This window comes from Vicia villosa, unplaced genomic scaffold (assembly GCF_029867415.1).
Source record: "Vicia villosa cultivar HV-30 ecotype Madison, WI unplaced genomic scaffold, Vvil1.0 ctg.000278F_1_1, whole genome shotgun sequence".
Classification (NCBI taxonomy): domain Eukaryota; kingdom Viridiplantae; phylum Streptophyta; class Magnoliopsida; order Fabales; family Fabaceae; genus Vicia; species Vicia villosa.
This window is the reverse complement of record NW_026705117.1, coordinates 417975-439116: the sequence shown is the minus strand read 5'-3', so window position 1 is coordinate 439116 and position 21142 is coordinate 417975. Positions and strand designations below refer to the sequence as shown.

Sequence of the window (21142 nt, the reverse complement as noted above, 5' to 3'; positions counted from 1 at the left end):
AATTTACATTGCAACGTCCAACCTATCTGCACCGAGTTCTAAATGTTATAACAAGAATTGTTCTGATCAATATTATTAGTTTTGATGATAACAATGTATATGAATTTTTCTTAAGATAATGTGGTACTCTAATCCTATGTAATTTCCATTTCAGGAAATATATAAAGAGTATGCACAAAATCAGCGCAAGAACCACTGACTCAGAAGGTTCAAGTATGCAACATCAGAACATGCTCTAGCAAGACATCAAAAGATGGTCAAGCAGAATCAAAACATGGTCTATTGAAGCATCAGAAGAACTTGAGATCAGAAGCAGAAGCACTGAAGTTCTCATGGTATCACGCTAGAAGCACTTCAAGGTCAGAGGACAAGAAGATGATTTGCACCAAGCTGTTTGACTCTGATTAATTCAAACATTGTATCTACAAACATCATATCAGAAGCAAGTACAAGATGGCAGACTACACTGACTGACAAAAGGAACATTAGAAGCTATTAAAGGCAAAGTCAGTAAAAGTAGGAAAAGCAAGACTCGGGGTAGTTGACAAAATAGTGAAACATTAAATGCAATGCTGTACGGATCACGCAACGCATTAAATGCTCCCAACGGTCATCTTCTCAAAACGCCTATAAATAGTGAAGTTCTTATCTGAAGCAAGGTAACCAATTCACGAACTCTTTGCACAAACTTGCTGAAACGCTGTTGAATCAAAAGCTATCAAACTTCATCTTCAAACTCACTTCATTGTAATATCTTAGTGAGATTTAAGCTTAGAACTTAAGAGAAATATCACAGTTGTGATTAAAGCTTATTAAGAAGCATTGTAATACTCTTGTAAGAATTTGTTTTACATTCATTTGTAAAAGGTTCCTAGAGTGATCAAGGTGTGATCAGAATACTCTAGACGACTTAGAGGGTATCTAAGTGGAAAATCATTGTAATCAAGATTGATTAGTGAATTAAATCCTCAAGTGAGGTAAATCACTCTAAGGGGGTGGACTGGAGTAGTTTCGTTAACAACGAACCAAGATAAAAATCATTGTGCAATTGTTTTTTTCTTAAGAGTTTTTAAAGTCACACTTATTCAACCCCCCCCCCCTTTCTAAGTGTTTTTCTATCCTTCAATTGGCATCAGAGCGCCGGTTCTAAGGTGCAAGCACTTAACCGTGTTAGAAAAGATTCAGGAAGAGAAAAACACAAAGTTTATATGGCTGGTGAAATTCCAATAACTACATCTACATCTGGCTCTGCTGAGCAATATAATGGAAATGGTAACAATGGTTACACTAGACCACCAGTATTCGATGGTGAAAACTTTGAATATTGGAAAGATAAACTTGAAAGTTACTTTCTTGGTTTAGATGGTGACTCATGGGATCTTCTGGTGGATGGTTACAAACATCCAGTGAAAGCTAGTGGTGTAAAGCTGACAAGACAAGAAATGAGTGATGATCAAAAGAAGCAATTCAAAAATCATCACAAGTCAAGGACAGTTTTGCTGAATGTTATCTCTCACGCTGAATATGAGAAGATATCTAACAGGGAAACTGCCCATGATATATATGAATCATTGAAAATGACTCATGAGGGAAATGCCCAAGTCAAGGAGACCAAAGCTCTTGCCTTGATCCAGAAATATGAAGCCTTCAAGATGGAGGATGATGAAAACATTGAGAAAATGTTCTCAAGATTTCAAACGCTAACTGCTGGATTAAGAGTTCTTGACAAGGGATATACTAAAGCTGATCATGTCAAGAAGATCATCAGAAGCTTGCCCAGAAGATGAGGCCCAATGGTGACTGCATTCAAGATAGCAAAGGATCTGAATGAAGTCTCTTTGGAAGAGCTGATCAGCGCCCTGAGGAGTCATGAAATTGAGCTGGATGCTAATGAACCTCAGAAGAAAGGTAAGTCTATTGCATTAAAATCTAATTATAAAAAATGCACTAACGCTTTTCAGGCTGAAGAAGAAGATTCTGAAGAATCAGAATCAGAAGAAGAAGATGAATTGTCCATGATCTCCAGAAGGGTAAATCAACTCTGGAAGAGCAAGCATAGGAAGTTCAAGAACTTCAAAAGTTCTAAGAAGCTTGACAAAGGAGAATCTTCTGGAAACAGAAGATATGACAATAAGAATGTCACTTGCTTTGAGTGCAATGAGCCAGGTCACTACAAGAATGAGTGTCTAAAGCTTCAGAAGGAGAAGCCCGAGAAGAAGTTTCATAAGAAGAAAGGTCTTATGGCAACTTGGGATGATTCAAATTCATCAGAATCAGAATCAGACTCTGAAGGCGAGCAGGCAAACATTGCATTGATGGCCACAGTTAATGATGGATCAGAATCTACATCAGAATCAGATTCTGAAGAGGTATTTTCTGAACTATCTAGAGAAGAGTTAGTTTCCAATCTAACAGAACTTCTGGAACTCAAGGCTCATCTTAGTATCAAATACAAAAAGCTGAAAAAGCTATTTGAATCTGAAACTAAGAAGCTGGAAGTGGAAAATTCTGAACAGAAGGAAAAAGTTTTAAAATTATCCAAAGATAGTGGATCTCCTTCTGATTCAGAAAAGTCCATTCCTAGCCTAAACCATATTTTGAAAGAATATAACTTGAGCTTTAGGAAGTTCTTATCTAGAAGCATTGGAAGAAGTCATCTTGCTTCTATGATATATGCTGTTTCTGGAAACAAGAGAGTTGGCATTGGTTATGAGGGTGATACCCCATACAAACTTGAACCTGTAGATGATATTAAAATTACATACAAGCCATTGTATGATCCGTTCAAGTATGGCCACTCCCATGATATTAGGCTCACATCACATGCCAAAAGCTTTCACATTACACACACTAAGAAACATGTGACACAACCTAGAAAATATCATGTAACTCAGAATAAGGATTATCATGCTGTTCCTCCTATTATTTATAATGCTAAACCCAAGTTCAATCAGAACTTGAGGAGAACTAACAAGAAAGGACCCAAGAAAATGTGGGTACCTAAGGAAAAGATTGTTTCCGTTGCAGATATCCTTGGCTGCAAAGAAGAAGGAAAGCATGTCATGGTACCTGGACTCTGGGTGCTCTCGACACATAACGGGAAGAAGGTCTATGTTCCGAGACCTGGTGCTTAAATCTGCTGGAGAAGTTAAGTTTGGAGGAGATCAGAAGGGCAAGATAATTGACTCAGGAACCATAAGTACTGGTAACTCTCCTTCTATAACTGATGTTCTTCTGGTAGATGGATTAGCTCATAACTTATTGTCCATAAGTCAATTAAGTGACAATGGTTATGACATAATCTTCAATCAAAAGTCTTGCAAGGCTGTAAGTCCGAAGGATGGCTCAATCCTATTTACAGGCAAGAGAAAGAACAACATTTCCAAGATTGATCTTCAAGATCTTAAGAATCAGAAGGTAACTTGTCTTATGTCTGTTAGTGAAGAGCAATGGGTCTGGCACAGAAGATTAGGCCATGCTAGTTTGAGAAAGATTTCTCAGATTAACAAACTAAATCTGGTCAGAGGACTCCCAAATCTGAAATATAAATCAGATGCTCTTTGCGAAGCATGTTAGAAGGGAAAGTTTTCCAAACCTGCATTCAAGTCTAAGAATGTTGTTTGTTCCTCTAGGCCGCTAGAACTTCTGCACATTGATCTGTTTGGCCCAGTCAAAACAGCATCTGTCAGAGGGAAGAAATATGGATTAGTCATCGTATATGATTATAGTCGCTGGACATGGGTAAAGTTCTTAAAACACAAGGATGAGTCACATTCAGTGTTCTTTGAATTCTGCACTCAGATTCAATCTGAGAAGGAGTGCAAAATCATAAAGGTCAGAAGTGATCATGGTGGCGAATTTAAGAACAGATTCTTTGAGGAGTTCTTCAAAGAAAATGGTATTGCCCATGATTTCGCTTGCCCTAGAACTCCACAGCAAAATGGAGTTGTAGAGCGAAAGAATAGGACTCTACAAGAAATGGCCAGAACCATGATCAATGAAACCAATATGGCTAAGCATTTATGGGCAGAAGCAATAAACACTGTATGCTATATTCAGAATAGAATCTCTATAAGACCTATTCTTAATAAGACTCCTTATGAAATGAATCAAGTGTTGCACAAATTATTCCATATACGGTTACACCGTATTGTATGCAATGAATCAAGTGTTGCACAAATTATTAAAAAAATAAAGAGCATGTATTCATGGTAAATAATACGGTGTGGGTGTAAATTTAAGTGTAAGGATAGCATTTCTCTTACAAAAACCCTTTATTGTAATTTGCTAAATCAAAGTTTTATTCTCACCAATTACATTTCTCTATTCCTCTCCTCCATTCATTTTATTTAAATTTCAATTACCCACTCTTTCCACACTTTCCCCCACTCTCTTTCTCTCCCGTTCACTTTCTTTCCCCCTTAAACCCTTAAACCTTTGTCACTCTCTTTCTCCTTCATATCTATGGCCACCACCTCCTCCAATGAAAAAACTAACATATTGGTATTCCTAATCTCACGGGCTTCCTAATGAACCGATTAGATTTTTGTTTTGATGGGTTTCAGAAAGTAGCCATGTTCTATTTGTTTTAAGTGGTGAATAAATGTTCAAGTTATTGGAACAAGTTGTTAAAGTTTTTAATCTTGTTTTTGTAACCATTGCTACTGCATATGAAACAAGGAGCGTTCTGGATTTGAGTGCCCATGAACTTCTAATCCTATCATTTTTTACAACTCATACTTCACGAAGTCTTTTGAAACATTATCTCTCAACCATGCTCTCTTTTTATCTAGTTTCAAATTATCTTTATTGACAATATTGTTGGTAAATGTTTAGTGAGTTGTTTACTGGTGAGAAGGAAGGCCTTCTTCAGTTGCCAAGTGATAAAGCACTTTTGACTGACTCTGTATTCCGCCCTCTTGTTGAGAAATATGTTGCGGTATGTTTATCTTCATAATTTTTGTTTCCTAATGAAGTTCAATGTGATATTATAATCTCTGCTGTTAAGCTATTAAAATGATTCTCACATGTCAATGCTTAGGTCCAACAGAACTAATAAAGAAGTGAAATGTGGTTTGAAGTTTATTGATTTATATTTGGTGGTGTTTTGCTTTGACAGATGAAATAGGAAAATTAGAGAGATAAAACAACTTATTTTGAACATCTTTTCTGTTTGACTTATTCTTTTCTCCACTCTCGCAGATCTGATTCCAGAAATTTCGGTCATGGCGGGCAGTCTCAAGGCTCTACGATGTCCCAACCCCACAAGGGTCTTAACATGCAGGAAGCATAGTTGAGTACCAGGATTCTATGGTATGTTCTCTATCTATCAAATAAATTTTGGGATTTACGGTCTAAGATATGAATTTGTATGCTCTTTTTTTTTTTGAATAAAACACACTTAACGACTTTCATTAATCAAAAGATGTTCAATACAAAGAGGTGTCGAACTCAATAAACTACGTCGAGCCCAAGAATTGGCCGCCCTTGCAAGGGAATGAGCAACCGAATTCGCTTGACGTTTGACAAACTTTACCTCAAAGTTTTTGAAGGACCTCAATAAACTACAAATATAATCAATAATAAGACAAAACTCAGAATCACCCTTTTTATTTCAATGGACAACTTGTGTAACAATTTGGGAATCACTTTCAAAAATTACGAACTCCAAATTCGAGGATATAGCCCCAAGGATGGCCTCTTTAAGGGCCAAGGCTTCAGCTTCAAAGACGGGTAGAGTTCCTGGGTCCCATGCTGTACCTGCATAGATAAAGTTGCCAAAGTGATTACGCACACACCACCCCCTATTAGTAGTGCCGTTGTTATTATTAAAAGCCGCATCAACATTACATTTGAGCCAACCTACGGGAGGTGGACGCCAATCAAGAACATGATTGGAACTAGCATTTCCAGTCATTCTCTCTTGGGCTTGGAATCACTCATTCCAAGCGTAATTCGCTTTTAAACCCAAAGCTGACGCTTCTTCTTGTTCGTTATGCCAAACATAGTCATTCCTGTTTTTCCAAATACCATCTAGCATGACTGCGAATCTACCTGCAACTTCCTGGCTTTCCTTCGAGCAGATATCAAAGATAAGAGATTTAATATCTTGAAAGGAATGTAATCGGGAATCGATAAGATGAGACAAACCTGCTGTCCTCCAACACTGATTAGTAATAATACAAGTCAGAAAAAGATGCCATTCATCCTCAGATGTACTATCACAGAACTGACAGGCTGACGGGCACATCACAAAACGTTTCCTGAGTCGCTCTCGAGTAGGAAGGCAATCTCTGCAAATTCGCCAAAGAAGGTGTTTGGCTCTAGGAGGTGCTTTGATCTTCCAAATACTTCCCCAATTCTCTGCTCCCCCCACCTCACCTCCTCTTACCGCGTTACGCCACAGATTATAACCCGTTCTCACACTATAGACACCATCCTGCTCATCCTTCCAAATCATTTTGTCTTCTGTAACTTCTTCAGTCAAAGGAACTGACAGAATTTTCTCCATATCTGACGCATCAAAAAGGTCTCTAATGATATCAACATCCCATTGTTTAACATTGACCTGCATAAGATTATTAACAGACAAATGGTACACCTCCTGTTTTTGCGGTCCTCCCAATTTACCGTCACTACTACCACGAAACCACGGTTCCTACATAATATTTATCTGACTACCATCACCAATACACCACCTGCATCCTAGAGTTAGAACCTCACGGGATTTCCAGATACTTCTCCAGACAAAACTCGGATTATAACCAAGGGAAGAATCAAGAAAAGAATTATTGGGAAAGTACCTTGCTTTGAAAATTCTAGAAACGAGGGTGTCTGGTTTCGAAAGTAAGGACCAACCTTGTTTAGCAACCATAGCCATGTTAAAAGCTTTGAAGTCACGAAAGCCTAAACCGCTTTCTTCCTTAGGACACGCTAACCTATCCCATGCCATCCAACGAATTCCTCCACCATCCTTCCCACCTCCCCACCAAAAAGCATTCAACATCCTTTCAATATCCTGTATAACAGCCTCTGGAATGATAAAAAGACTCATAATATACGAAGGGATAGCCTGGAGAACAGATTTGATCATAATTTCTTTGCCTGCTTTAGAGAGAGATCTCCCTTTCCAAGAGTTAATCCTATTCCAGATTCGATCCTTTAAATAAGCGAACGTAGCCTTCTTACTTCTTCCAATCATGGAGGGTAAGCCAAGATAATTTCCTGTTCCTAACACATGACGAACTCCCATGATACTGGCAAGATCCTCCTGGGCTGGTTTGGATAAGTTGCGGCTAAAAAACACCTCTGATTTAGTCAGATTAATTTCCTGACCTGAAGCCTCCGCATAAGTCTTAATTATCTGCATCAAGTTTGTCACTTCGGTTAAGTTTGCCCTGCAAAACAAAAAACAATCGTCAGCAAAAAGTAGATGGGACACTTTAGGTGCCCCTCTACAGATTTGTATCCCGTGAGTATCACCACGGGCCACCGATGCTTTCATGAGTTTGGAAAGACCTTCCGTAATAAGAATAAACAAATAAGGGGATAGTGGGTCCCCTTGTCTAAGCCCTCTTCCTGGTTCAATTGGTCCTGCTTGATCCGAGTTAACAAGAACAGTATAGTGTACCGAAGTAACGCACAGCTTCATCCAGTGAATCCATTTCTCATCAAAACCCAACCGGGATAGGACACCTCTTAGGAAGCCCCAGTCCACTTTATCATATGCCTTGCTAATGTCAATCTTAAGGGCCAAGTTCGCCCTATTGCCTCGTGATTGTCTTTTAAGAGCATGGATAACCTCAAAAGCGATCATAGCATTATCGAGAATCGATCTACCTTCAATAAAAGCTGATTGTTCCTCGGTGACACATTTTTTCAATAAATGTTTCATTCTGTTGGCTAAAGCTTTAGACACCAGTTTATACACAACATTACAAAGGGAGATTGGTCGATAATCCTTCATACTTTGAGGGTCGGAGCATTTCGGGATTAAGCAAATGTTGGTATTGTTCAGGGATGTCGGAAAATACCCCCTCGAAAGCCATTCAGTCGCTGCCTGCCAAATGTCTCTACCACAAAGTTCCCAAAAGTTTTTGTAAAAAGCCGGATTAAAGCCGTCGGGACGGGGAGATTTATTAGGGTGCATGTCACAAAGGGCATCATATAATTCTTCCTGTTTAATAGGGCGGAGGAGCTTCTTATTATCTTCCTCACTTATAACTTGCTGAAACAAATTAAGAATAGCCTCATAGTTTCCTACTGTTCCCGTAAAGAGAGAATTAAAATAACTGCCAGCCATGTCACATAACTCATCCTGCTTAGTAACCTCTTCTCCCTCATCATTCTTCAAAAAACTAATTTGCTTGAATTTCCTTCTTGCCGTTGCCGATTGAAGGAAAAACCGGGTGTTACGATCACCATCTCGATACCAATGCAACTTAGCTCGTTGCCGCCAATAGAGATCCTCCTTTAAAAGAGCCTTATCGTATTCACGTTGGGCTTCGAAAAAACGAGAAGTCGCTTCAGCATCATGGCTACCACGGTAGGCCTCCATAATAGATTTGGACCGTTCTAACTCCTCCTTCCTTTTCCTTCTGTTCCTATTGTTCCATTCCTCCAAATCATGTGCACAGTTGGCTAATTGTTGTGTAACGTCACAAGATATTTCCTGCTGCCACCCATGTCGAACCACCTCTTCAATTTCATCTTCTTCAAGCCAGCAATTTTCGAAACGAAAAGCACGATGCCGACGGTGCTGAACAACGGGATCGCAAGAGAGCAGAATCGGAGAGTGATCCGAATGCGTTGCGAGGAGATTAACTAACTTTGCCGAAGGAAATTTCTCCAGCCAGGACGGATTAGCAAGTGCACGGTCTAGTCTCTCTTCAACCATACGGTCAGTTCCTCGGCTCTTAATCCAAGTATATGGATGTCCTTCAAGAGGTATATCGACGAGGTTACAAGCACTAACAGTATCCCGAAAACCGTTGCAAAGCCAGTTGGGGTGAGGGTGGATTCCATGCTTGTCTTGTTGGGATAGCATATCATTGAAATCTCCAATAATACACCATGGAAGATTTGACATAGAGCTGATTTCTCGCATCATATCCCACGCTTGTCTTCTTCTATTTCGTTCGGGAAAACCGTAGTAACAGGTTAACCGCCAGTCTCCTTTGTTAACGTCTTTAACATGAATGTTAATAAAATTACGAGTAAAATTCTGCACACTGCACTTATCCGAGTTTTTCCAAAGAACCGCCAAACCTCCGCTTCTACCATCGACATCAATAACTAAACAGGCCGTAAATTTCAACACTACTCGAATAGTCTCCAATTTGCGAGTTTTAGCAAGGGTCTCTGATAGAAAGATGATATCTGGCTGGTGCTTATGAGCTAGCTTACGAAGATTAGGAATTGCACGCGGGCTGCTCAGACCCCGACAATTCCAACTTAAGATCTTCATTAGTCCCGGCAGTCCTGGCTGCCAAGACTTGCCGTTAAAAAATGCACAGTCGATGTTGTTCCGTCATTATCCGCTATTGCAACAGGCTCTCTTCTCCTCTTCTTCTCTCCTTGTTCAGTTTCTCTAATTGATTCAAGGGAAATGTTTTCTTGGTCACGGTTCAGGGCAGTAGAATGTGGGGGTTGTGGGAGTTTGGTTTGAGATTGTGGGTGTATGAGTTTGGGCAGACGAGGTTGTTTGTGGTTGGTTTGTCCAGGTTTGTTGTGAGTTTGTTTGGTTTTGAATTTAAATGGTTTGGCATTGAGTAATTGATTAGTTGAAGGAGGGTTATCATTCTGAGGAGTATTGTTTATGTTGCTGTCGTGAGGAAGGCTAAGTGGAAATTTGGTGCATTCATGTCATATTATTGAATGATTTGATGCATTTTCCTGTGTTTCTCTGTCCTAAATTAATGGCAGGAATTAATTCTCATTATTGCGAAAAGGAGAGACAATACAATTTCATGCTATTCTGTTGTTGAACTATTTACAGGTAATATGCAGAACATGTACAGGTTATTAATGTAAGATATTACAAAAAATTTGAACCAAATTCAAAATAAAGATCACACAAGACTGATAAAAAATGTACCATTTCACCTTCCTTATACATGTATTATACAAACATTGGAATTTTATATGTATTATACAAACATTGGAATTTTGTTTGTTTAATTCAAATATATGGAACAGTTTTTCTTTATTATATCATTATAGAACTTTTTTATTAATAATTTTTTAACATGATATAATATGTAAGACAAATGTATAATTTGTTTGAATAAAAGATGTGTAGAATTAAACTGGCAGAACAAATATATATGTATTTTTTAATAATTTGATTCTTCTTGTAGGGCTATTGCCTGACTGAAAGTGGATGAGGGGCATCAAGAATGATATGTTTTGATGAGTCTAGGCATCATGGTTTTGTGGGTCGACTAACAGAAAATAGGGAGGCTAAGATCGTTGACCCTGTTATTGGAGAAGCATTATCTCCTGGCCAAAGAAGGGAGCTTTGGATTCGAGGATCAACAATCATGAAAGGTGATTAGTAACACTAGCAGCATAACAACACTAATCTATTGGAAAATCCAAATAAAGTTTATGGTCTTCTCCATTTACAGGCCCTATTGCATTTGCATGATGTTCTGCAATGAAGAAGTGCATTAAAAACCTATGATTAGCAATGGTCATCATGTTTCAAAATGCACATGTAGAGTTGTGAACATGTGAAAGTTCCACATAACCTTACAATGAGTACATTAGAATCAGTTTAATAAACCTATACCTTAAAAGAGTAAGAAGTGGTTAATAAACCTATACAAAATAGTGTGTTTATATGAGTAAGAAGTGGTTAATAAACCTATACAAAATAGTGTGTTTATATTTTAGCTTTGCAATTGTTAATGTTAGCTACTTCCTTCATTCTTTTAGAGTTCATTAGAATCAATTTGATTTGGTTTCATTTTAGTTTTTCTTTTTTTTAAAAAACAGTTCTAATTATTAGTTAATATGAACACTTTGATGCAATTTGGTTCTCAAAGAACAGATCATTTTAAAGCACATAATTGGCTCACTGAAGTTTTACATCAGTTCGGTTGTGATTGGCCTATAGTTATTTTTACATAATTGTTATTATATTTGGTGCTAAAGTTTTTTTTACATAGTTTTTATTATATTTGGTTTTTTCAATTATGTTTTAGTTTCAGAATTAGAATAGAAAGGTCTGAGATTAACTATTCATGGTATTGGTATCATAGTAGTGTAAGTTAATTAAACATATTCATGTCTAATAAAGATCCACATGAAATAAAATTATGAATTGACCTAATATGGAGCTTTTTGTTGTGATCTTTTTTAAATATACTACTTGTGCAAAACCTTATGCATATGTTTATAATTATCCCTTGGTTTTATTTCAAAACTAATTAATGTCATGTGTTGATGGATTTTCAGAACATTGCAAAGGATAGTGAGATCTAAGAAAACTTCAAAAGACAATGTCAAAAACAATGAATACTTCAAAGGTGCCAAAGAGATATTAACATAAAGTTTCATCACATATATCTTTAGAAAAATAGACAAAAAATGTCTTCATGTTTTCTTTCATAGCATATAAACGGTTTAGTCTTACTACATTTTCTAGGCATACTATAAGGCTGATACCATCACAATGTTCTCATAATAATGGAACACATCATATCAGTAAAACAAAATAAAACTGTGTATTGAAAGTGGGAAATGGAACCCATCATATATCAGTAACTCTCTGTGTATTGAAAGTGGGAAAGTCCCATATTTATATATTGATTGACAAATTAATTATCCTATCTATAAAGAGAAATAGTAACAGAAAATATAATTGAGTCACAAATAAAGAGAGGATTTAGTCTTATGTTTTCTATAATTGAGAATTGTCATAAGAGTTTAAATTAATACTCTTAACTAAAAAATATAATGAGTAATAAATAAAATAAATAATTAGTTAACATTTCTTTATTTATAGATATTAACAAGTTTATAAAAATAAATGTTATGATTTTAAATGCAGCAATTTACTTATGTAAATATAGTTAAAATATTAAATTAAATGAAAATAAATATAAATGAAAGAAGCATGCATGAATAAATTAGAAAATATAATATAATTATATGTTTGAATGAGTGATATCAATATTTATGATTTTTTATAATTATAAAATAAAAAATATTTAATATTTAATATTTTATGATGTATATGGCAATGTTTGTAATTTTGTTGCAAATATTTTAGCGAAGAAAACTTAACTCATTATTTTTACGGGTCACTATCACCACAATACATTTTTTATTGTAATCAACAAAATATTTGTAAATATTTATAGTTATTAGTGATATTTGTAAATATTTATAGTTACTAAACATTGGATTTATCGTGTTGATGATTTGTTACATATTATTTTTAAATACTTTTAATTATTAGTGATTTTACAATAACAATATATATCATCAACAACCAAGGCTTGTCGAATAATCTAAGATATGAATGAATTTTCGTATCATGCAATGAACACTTCTTAATTTTCTTCTACGACGATTTTACCAACTCCTATGAATTTTGTCACTGAAACTCACTATTTTCACGGACCACTATCATCAAAATATATTTTTAATCTTTAACTCAATAAAAGATGCTAGAGTTTTAAATTTTAAGTTTTTACCAACTATGTATTTGAAAATTTATAAATTTTGTAGCAAATCCTTAGGTACTAGACCAGATGTAACTTTTATTAACTCCTGTAAATTTTACTACTGAAACTCATTATTTTTACAGGTCACTATCACCACGATACATTTTTTATTTTATTCAACAAAATATTTGTACATATTTATAGTTATGTACAATATTTGTAATATTTTACTTCCAAGGATGATGTTTCACATTAACATTTCTAAATATATTCTTAAGAACCATTAAGATATATGTGCTCATTTCGTTTATACTATATTATTCACATAAATTACCCGTGCGGACGCACGGATCTTCTACTAATTACACATGAAAAAGTCAAAGAATTTTATGTATAAGTATGTGTGTGATATTTACACGGTGGATAGTATATTCAAAGTGTTATGTACCATAAGTTCATACATATAAAAAAATACAAGACCGTCACATAGGTGTTCATCGCATGGTCTTTAAAAAATAAAATAAATAGAAAAAGTAAATTAACATTGAAAAATTGAAAATGGTGATTGTTAGTTTAAAAATAATACCATCAGGAAATCATCATTTGGCTAAAAGGATGAACAAATTAAAAAGAAAATAAATGAGGGACCTCATATGAAAATCATCGGCCAAAAAGTGTAGAAAGTTTGAAAAGTTTTGAAAACTGTATGAGAGTGAAATTGGTTGTGGATGCTTAGAAAATGGTTGATTAGGATTAGAAAATTGTTAATGAAATTGTGGGAATAAGGGTTAGAAAATTGTTGGTCAATTGTTGATGAAAAGAGGGTGAGAAGTGCCCTTTATATAGACTGAAATTTAGGTCAAAACAATCCTAAAAAGGAAAATATCTGACCCAGAGGCCCATGGACCTTCCTTGATGACCAAGATTAAGAACCTGGACGTGCTTGTGTCCAGGTGCGTCCTGGTGCAAAAAAAAAGATAAAAAATAGTTAAAAAGCATGAAAATGCACCAAGCGGGAATTAAACCCGTGTGACCTTTGATTTGCAAGCCTTTCATCCTTACCAATTGAGCTATGTTATTTATTTGAAATAAAAAGCCAATTGAAAGTGTATGAAACATCGGCCAGCATTTTTTATTTATTAAAATATAAGCAATTTAAGAGTAAACTACTATATTTTAAAATAGAACTTAAATCGAATATTTATAAAATCCAGGATGTCAATGTAAATGAATCCAAGATTTTATAAAAATCCAATTTTTTTAAAAAATAATTTCGAAAATTTTTGTCACTAAAAAGTGTGGGCAAATTTTGGGGTATGACACAAGTGATTAAAAAAACGAGAAAGCACCGACAGTGTTCCACAAACATGTCGCGTACTAAGGAACAACACGTCGAAAGTATTCAACTGTCACACTACACTGACTCAACAACTTGGCCGGACGGACCGACCTATTCTGATACCACTAATGTAACATCCTAATTCCCCAATGGTAATTTAATAAAAATCAGAGTAATTTATTTTCATAATAAAATACAACAATTAGGATGTCACACTTCACAACTGACAAAAACCTGCTAAAACATACATATATAGATACATAACACATCATGTGGATGAACCAACAATTAAATCATTATGTGTTCTCAAACTTTAACCTCATTAACGCAGCGGAATAAACTTATTATTCTCTTAAAAAACTATCAACAAAGTAATAGCAACATTTATTCAATCAAAAATGAGTTCTTATTACTCCAACAAATCAACAAATTAAAAAGTTAACATAATAAAATAGACAAGCGTTCACCCCCCCAATGTTACATATCAGAGCACTGACACCAAACCAAGAGATTAAGAAGAGCTACTTCTTCTAAACTCCGCGTCTTAGCTACTTCGGCTCATCTGCACGTTACCAATATAAAGGTAACATTCAAACAGAAGGGGTGAGATATCGTAACAATATAAAAGTAAGTATAATAATAAGTAGACAACAATTTAAGCACACATAATTATACTCTTCAGCGTCAAATATCAAATCATACACGGTGTAATGCAATGGGACTAACAACGCCTCAAATGCATGTGGTACCATCAGGGCATAAGCCCCCATCATTCGCTAATACAGACCATCTTACGCCGATACAGGTCATCTTACGCCAATACAGGCCATCTTTAAGGAACACAAGTCCTAACTATGAATGCATGCGACATTGACATGCAACAACATAGAATGCAACAACATTTCATCTCACTAATATCACGCCAATACAGGCCATCATCTTCTTCATCATCATCTTCATTGTACAGCACATCATATAAACATTTGCATCCATCATACAACGTCATTATCACCACATATTAACAAAATACATACAGCAAGCATAAGTTATATCAAATTATTTCCTACTGGTTCCCAATGTATTTTTATGAGATAGAAAATACTTTTACCTTTCCAACGATCCAAACGGCACGTCAAACGGACACCAAAGTAAAAAGTTATGGAATTTACAAGTTTTGAAAAAAAAAAGCTGTCAGCTTCAGGAAATCGATTTCCCCAGGTGATAAATCAATTTCCTCACTTCAAGAGGTCAATTTTTGCAATTTTCGCACAGGAAATCGATTTCCAATAGTCCAGTAGCCAAAATACGTGTTTTTCTCTTAGGAAATCGATTTCCTTAAGTGGTAAATCGATTTCCACCAGTCCAGTGGCAAAAATAAATATATTTTGTTCAGGAAATCGATTTCTTCAAGTGGTAAATCAATTTCAACCCCGTGACAGTGAAAAATTCTACAATTTTTACTGCTACAGGATTTTCTTCTCTAACCCAAAAATTCCAATTTTCATAAAACAGCCATTAGCCTTTATTTGATAAATTATACACATACTATATCAGTCCAATTCAATTCAGTTCACAATATCAATTTCACACAACATACATCACAACCTCATCAATTCGGTAAAACCCCATACAATCAATTAATGAGAACTCAAGACCTACAACTATGGGAACCTAATTACTACCATTCTCCATCATTATACAACCCTTTATAGAGTTATAAGATCACCCTTACCTTGGTATTCCTAGCAAAAGCTTTCTTCCCTCTATCATCGGTGTTCTTCCCTCTTCTTCCTCAAGCCCTAGCTATGCACTTCTCTCTTTTCTCCAATTTCACGTTCTCTCTACTTTTCTTTTCCAACTCTCTCTTTCTCTTATTTTAGTTAACCCCTTTACTAACTTCTAACTTCACTAATGGGCTTAACAAGAACCACCCTTACTACTACTCATGCTGACACACATAGACCCAACTAATTATTATTATTAATATTAAATATAAATAATAATTCTTATTCTCATCATATTAAATCATCTAATTTTCTAATAAATCAAACCAAATAAATAATTACAACTAATTATATCTATTTAATTCTATAACCTCTAGATCAAAGGCACTACCCTTTATTCTACGGATACACACCCTCCGATACCACAATCATCCTATAAATTCATATTTTCCCCAAATAACTCACAATCATATAATTAGATAATATAAACGAGCTTTACATACAATTTCGGCTAAAGTTTTATTACTCCTTAAACGCATAAAAATCCAAACACTGAAAACATTTTTCAACACAAAAAAGGAATTGACAACAAAGGAAAAGAGTACTAAAAATTTCCTAAGAGGGACGATAAAATGACACAGCAGTCCCTTTAGGCGTGCCAATTTGTTTACCGTTATTTTTGGGCAAACAATCACTTAATTTCAAAATTTATTACTTAAAAAACCAAACTGGTAAATCCTGGGCTTATTGTGTGATTTTCTCATGGAAAGAGTGTGTATTAAAGTTTTCAAGAATTTAGTGTTGAATATTTGGAATTTTACTTAAGTAAAAGTGAAAGTAATATTCAAAAGAAAAGCAATTCAACAGTCAAATTGTTAACTTAAACTACAGTAAAACAAACAAACTTAAGAAGAATGAAAAATAAACTTTATTTGCATAAGTAAAAGATGGTAGGCAGTATCATACATTTCCTTTAGTAACTCATTTTGACATATGAAACAACTATTAATACTTCTCTAAAATAATCCTTATTACAACATATGCAACTGCTATTTATACTTCTCTAAAATAACTGTCGACGATGGTTATCCGTCAAATGCTTTGACACATATCATGTGATTTCAAACCTCATTATTTGTTGTTGTACCATGTTTCTTCTGAGATTTAAATGTTGATAACTCATCTCTTGAACCAATAACTACCTCAAACTCCCACAACGGTTCTCATCAACTTTCGAATCGTCACTCCTATCGATGCACTTCTTGACTACTGTTCTAGACTAAAAAAATACTAAATCTTTTCTATCCACGAATAACCCATGTCGATATCACCGCTTGGTCGAGGTATCTTCCCATCGAATGTCCTTTATGAAAATTCTAGTAACACGCGATGGATATGGTATCGGATGTTATGACATCCACTTCAGAACTGATTATAAAATTTTGCAGAGAGTAAACTAAAACAGTAAAGAACAAGGATGATTGTTTACCCAGTTCGGTGTACAACAACACCTACTATGGGGGCTACCAAGCCAGGGAGGAAATCTACTATAAGCAGTATTAATTCAGAGCTAAACTACCCGTTTACAACTCTTCACTTAAGACATACCCAATGCAATTTCAATCTAGGGCTAGACCTGAGTCCCTACTCACTCCCCCTTAATCACAGCAGTGATAACAAACAGACAACTATAAAAAGAAAATTGAAGACACACTTCAAACAAATCTTGATCTTGCTTAAAAGCTTCAATCAAGAGACACAACACTCATGCTTAAAAGCTTAGAGTGACACAACAAATTATAACTAAAAAAAACCTACTCTAATACAATCATCAACGTGATAATTGCTTGGATTACAAGAAAACACTAACACAAACACACGTGAAAACAAACACAAAACACATAATTCTTCACGCCAAAAACTCTGCCTCTGAAAGTAGGATTAGCAATCTTCTTTTAGGCAGAACTTGGGCCTTAGGCCTTCCAAACATAAATTAGGGTTAACCAAGTTAACCTAATTTCTGTATCATCAGGGTGTTCACACATATGCTATAAAAGAGATATTTTAGCACAAACCATACAACATAAAATATATTGTTTCCTAAATTGTAGCCTGAGATAATAAATAAGGAAACATAATAGCTAAAATATAATAACTACTGCTGTCAGATACTGATGTCATGACATCGAGCATGACATCCAACCAAGACATGTATTAGCTCAACCATACAATCCTGCACAACCCTACACATAGTGTGTCATGACATTATTCAAGACATCACACACACACACACAGGAATGTTTTACCATACAATGCAGCCATTATAAAAGCATCTACAAACTCCCCCTTTGGCAAATTTTTGGGTAAAACAACCTGTCACCACATTATTAGAGAATCTTTGCAGAAGAAAAACACACAACACACAACCAATCAACCACACTTGCAGGAATAGCTAATACAACTACACATTACCACCAAGCACTCATCAATCGGCATGCATGACTACACTACATAGCTATACTACTGCTACACCTACCAGATAGCAGCCACAGCTACAAAACCATCATACCATCACACATACTATCATGCATACCTACACTACCATCATTCATACCACCACACAAACAGATCAATACTTCCATCGTGCATCAGAACTACTAACTACAGAAATAAGCTGCAAAATTAGACTTCATTCAACAGCATAGATGATTACTTCCATCATGCATCAGTACTACTAACTACTGAAATAAACTGCAGAATTAGAATTCATTCAACAGCACCATCCAAAAAAATTACTTGTTCTGGGGTGACATACACTACTCCCCCTTTGTGCCAGGAATGTTGCAAAAGCAACCTGGATATTCAATAAGTACAGGCCAAAATTAAAAAGAAAAAACCAAAAAAACAAAAAAATCACCAGGAAAGACCAGAAAGACTCTAGTCCTCAGACTCAGAGCTACTGGAGCCAACACCATCTTCTTCTTTTGTGCCATCATCTTGACTGGCCTCTTCGTCTTCATCTTCTTCAGGACCTGCTTCATTCTCAACAAACTCAGCACCTTCTTCCATTTTAAGAGAGCTGATTAATTTTTCAAGAGTCATCTTTCTGGACTCCAGCTCCTTGCATGTTTCTCTGAGCATTGCTATCACAGCAACTTTACCTGTAGATGTGCTGTCTTTGGATGTTCCAGCCGATGTTGTAATAGTATCAGGAACATGTGTTCCTTGAAACAGTTTGTAGTGAAATGATAAAGCACTTTTTCTCTTGCAAAAATCATCATTTTCACTTAGGATATTAGGGTACTGATTCATAATTATACCACATATGATAGATGGGAAGGCAATAGGACCCTTCACACTATAACTCCCGGCATGCTTCATTGTCTGATCAAATATGTAAGTACCATAGTCAAACTTTGTCTTGGTTCCAACAACATATATAAACTTTCCCAGCACAATAGCAATAGTTGACTTATGGTTCGTGGGCATCCAGTTAGAAGCTCCAATCTTGTGTAACATTGCATACTTTATGTTGAGCTTGCTTGCAGAAAGTTTTCCTTTCAGGGGCCATGCTTTCACCTGCTTAGCAGTGATAACCTCACATATTTTGTTGTCAGTCACTTCCAGCTCAGGTTGGGCTTCATCAGATCTTCCAAGAAAATTGTTGATAACGGTTGAGGAGAATGTAACACACTTTCCTCTCACATATACTTTCCTAAAATCCTTTGATTTTCTATCAGAGTAGTCTTCTGATAGATTTACAATGAACTCTTTAACCAGCATTTCATAGCACGTAGGAAAATGAACAACAATTTTCAATAGTCCAGCTTCATGAATCAGGTCCATGATCTCTTTATTCTCAAGGACATTCTGAGTCAAATCCCTTTCCAAAGCTAGCCTCTTGTGGTGAACATATTTCCACCTATTGACACTGGAAGGATAATGAAAGGAGATATTATCAATGGGTACCTCAGGAACACTAGCAGCCAGCTTGCTAGTTGTTGGTTTCTTCCTTAGTGGAATATCTTGAACATCAACATCAACATTAGAGTCAGAGTCAACAATAGCTTGAGCCTTCCTTTTCTTGGGAATAACTTTACTCCAAGATTTGGTAGGGCCAACAGAAACACTCTGAGATACAGCTTTGCTCTTTATGGGACCTGTAGAGGTACTCTTCTTCCTGATATAGTCAGCAGAGGGACTTTTAGAAGCAACCTTTTTCTTAGGAGAACTTTGTACAACAACCTTACCTTTCCTCCTAGTCATGAGCCTCTTGGCTATGCCAGGGTTTACATAAGCTACCAGATCATTATCAGAATAGTCATCAAGGTCCACAACATGTGAGCCTGTACTTGTAGCAGTACCTGTACCAGCATCAACACCAGTATTCCCAATATCATTGACATCCTCAGTGACATCTTCATTATCATTGTCTTTATGAACATCATCATTACTCTCTTCCTCCTTAATCATTTGTACATCACCATCAGGAGTGTGTACATCATCATCAACAATGTGGACATCATCATCATTAGAGGACTTCCCTATGATGTTTGCCCTAGTTACAGCAGCGGGTTCAGGAATCAAAGTTTGTAGAGGAACGGATATCCCAGGGACCTGATGTTGTTCATACAAGATACGAGTAACAAGTTTGGTAATGGCTTCGTGAACATACTTTGATCCCTCCTTGGGTAAGTTTGCACGAGAAGTAGACACGGAAGGATTAGCGTCCTTAGTTTGAACAGATTCCTTGGGTCTTCTTGCATGTGGTGTTTGAGATTTCTTGATCTTTAGACCATCAGCACAAACCATTCATATTGGAGCAACATCAAGAACTTGATTAGGGTTCACCGGTTCAGTTCTTGGAACAGAGTCAGGAGCAACAGTGGGGGAAAACTTCTTTGGAGAGGAAGAATCTGATTGTTGCGACATATTGAAGTATTTTAGAACAATTCTTGGGACACGATTGCGGAGAGTGAGAGACAAGTTCAAGAAAAAATTTAGGTTGTTGAAGATAATAGGGTAGAGAGCAGCCTATTGGTGAGATGGAGAATTAAGAGGGAACTTGATATAGTAATCAATTAGGGGATATTTCAAATATTGAATAATTTAAAAGCCCAAAATATATTCCCCAAATAGAACTAATTGCTATAATTCTTCATGAGGGAAAATGTCTAACCTACCCTTTACCTTTTCAAATTGATTTGCATCTAAGGTCTTTGTAAAAATATCAGCAATCTGTAGATCAGTGGCCACATGCTTCAAGGAAATATCTTTGTTCTCCACATAATCTTTGATGAAGAGATAACTAATGATGTTGCAGAATAATGTTACGACATTCTCTTTGACACTATACTTCAAAAGACTTTGTTACATCCATCCTAATTGAGACCAATCATTGTCTG

General features: G+C 35.9%; 1 protein-coding gene across 1 annotated transcript; it reads right to left on the bottom strand.

Moving 5' to 3' along the window:
• Positions 1 to 18674: 18674 nt before the first annotated feature.
• LOC131626240 (uncharacterized) lies at positions 18675 to 20549 on the bottom strand. The gene has a single exon (XM_058897077.1). The coding sequence runs from the start codon at positions 20547 to 20549 to the stop codon at positions 18675 to 18677; it is 1875 nt and encodes a 624-aa protein (XP_058753060.1).
• Positions 20550 to 21142: the final 593 nt, after the last annotated feature.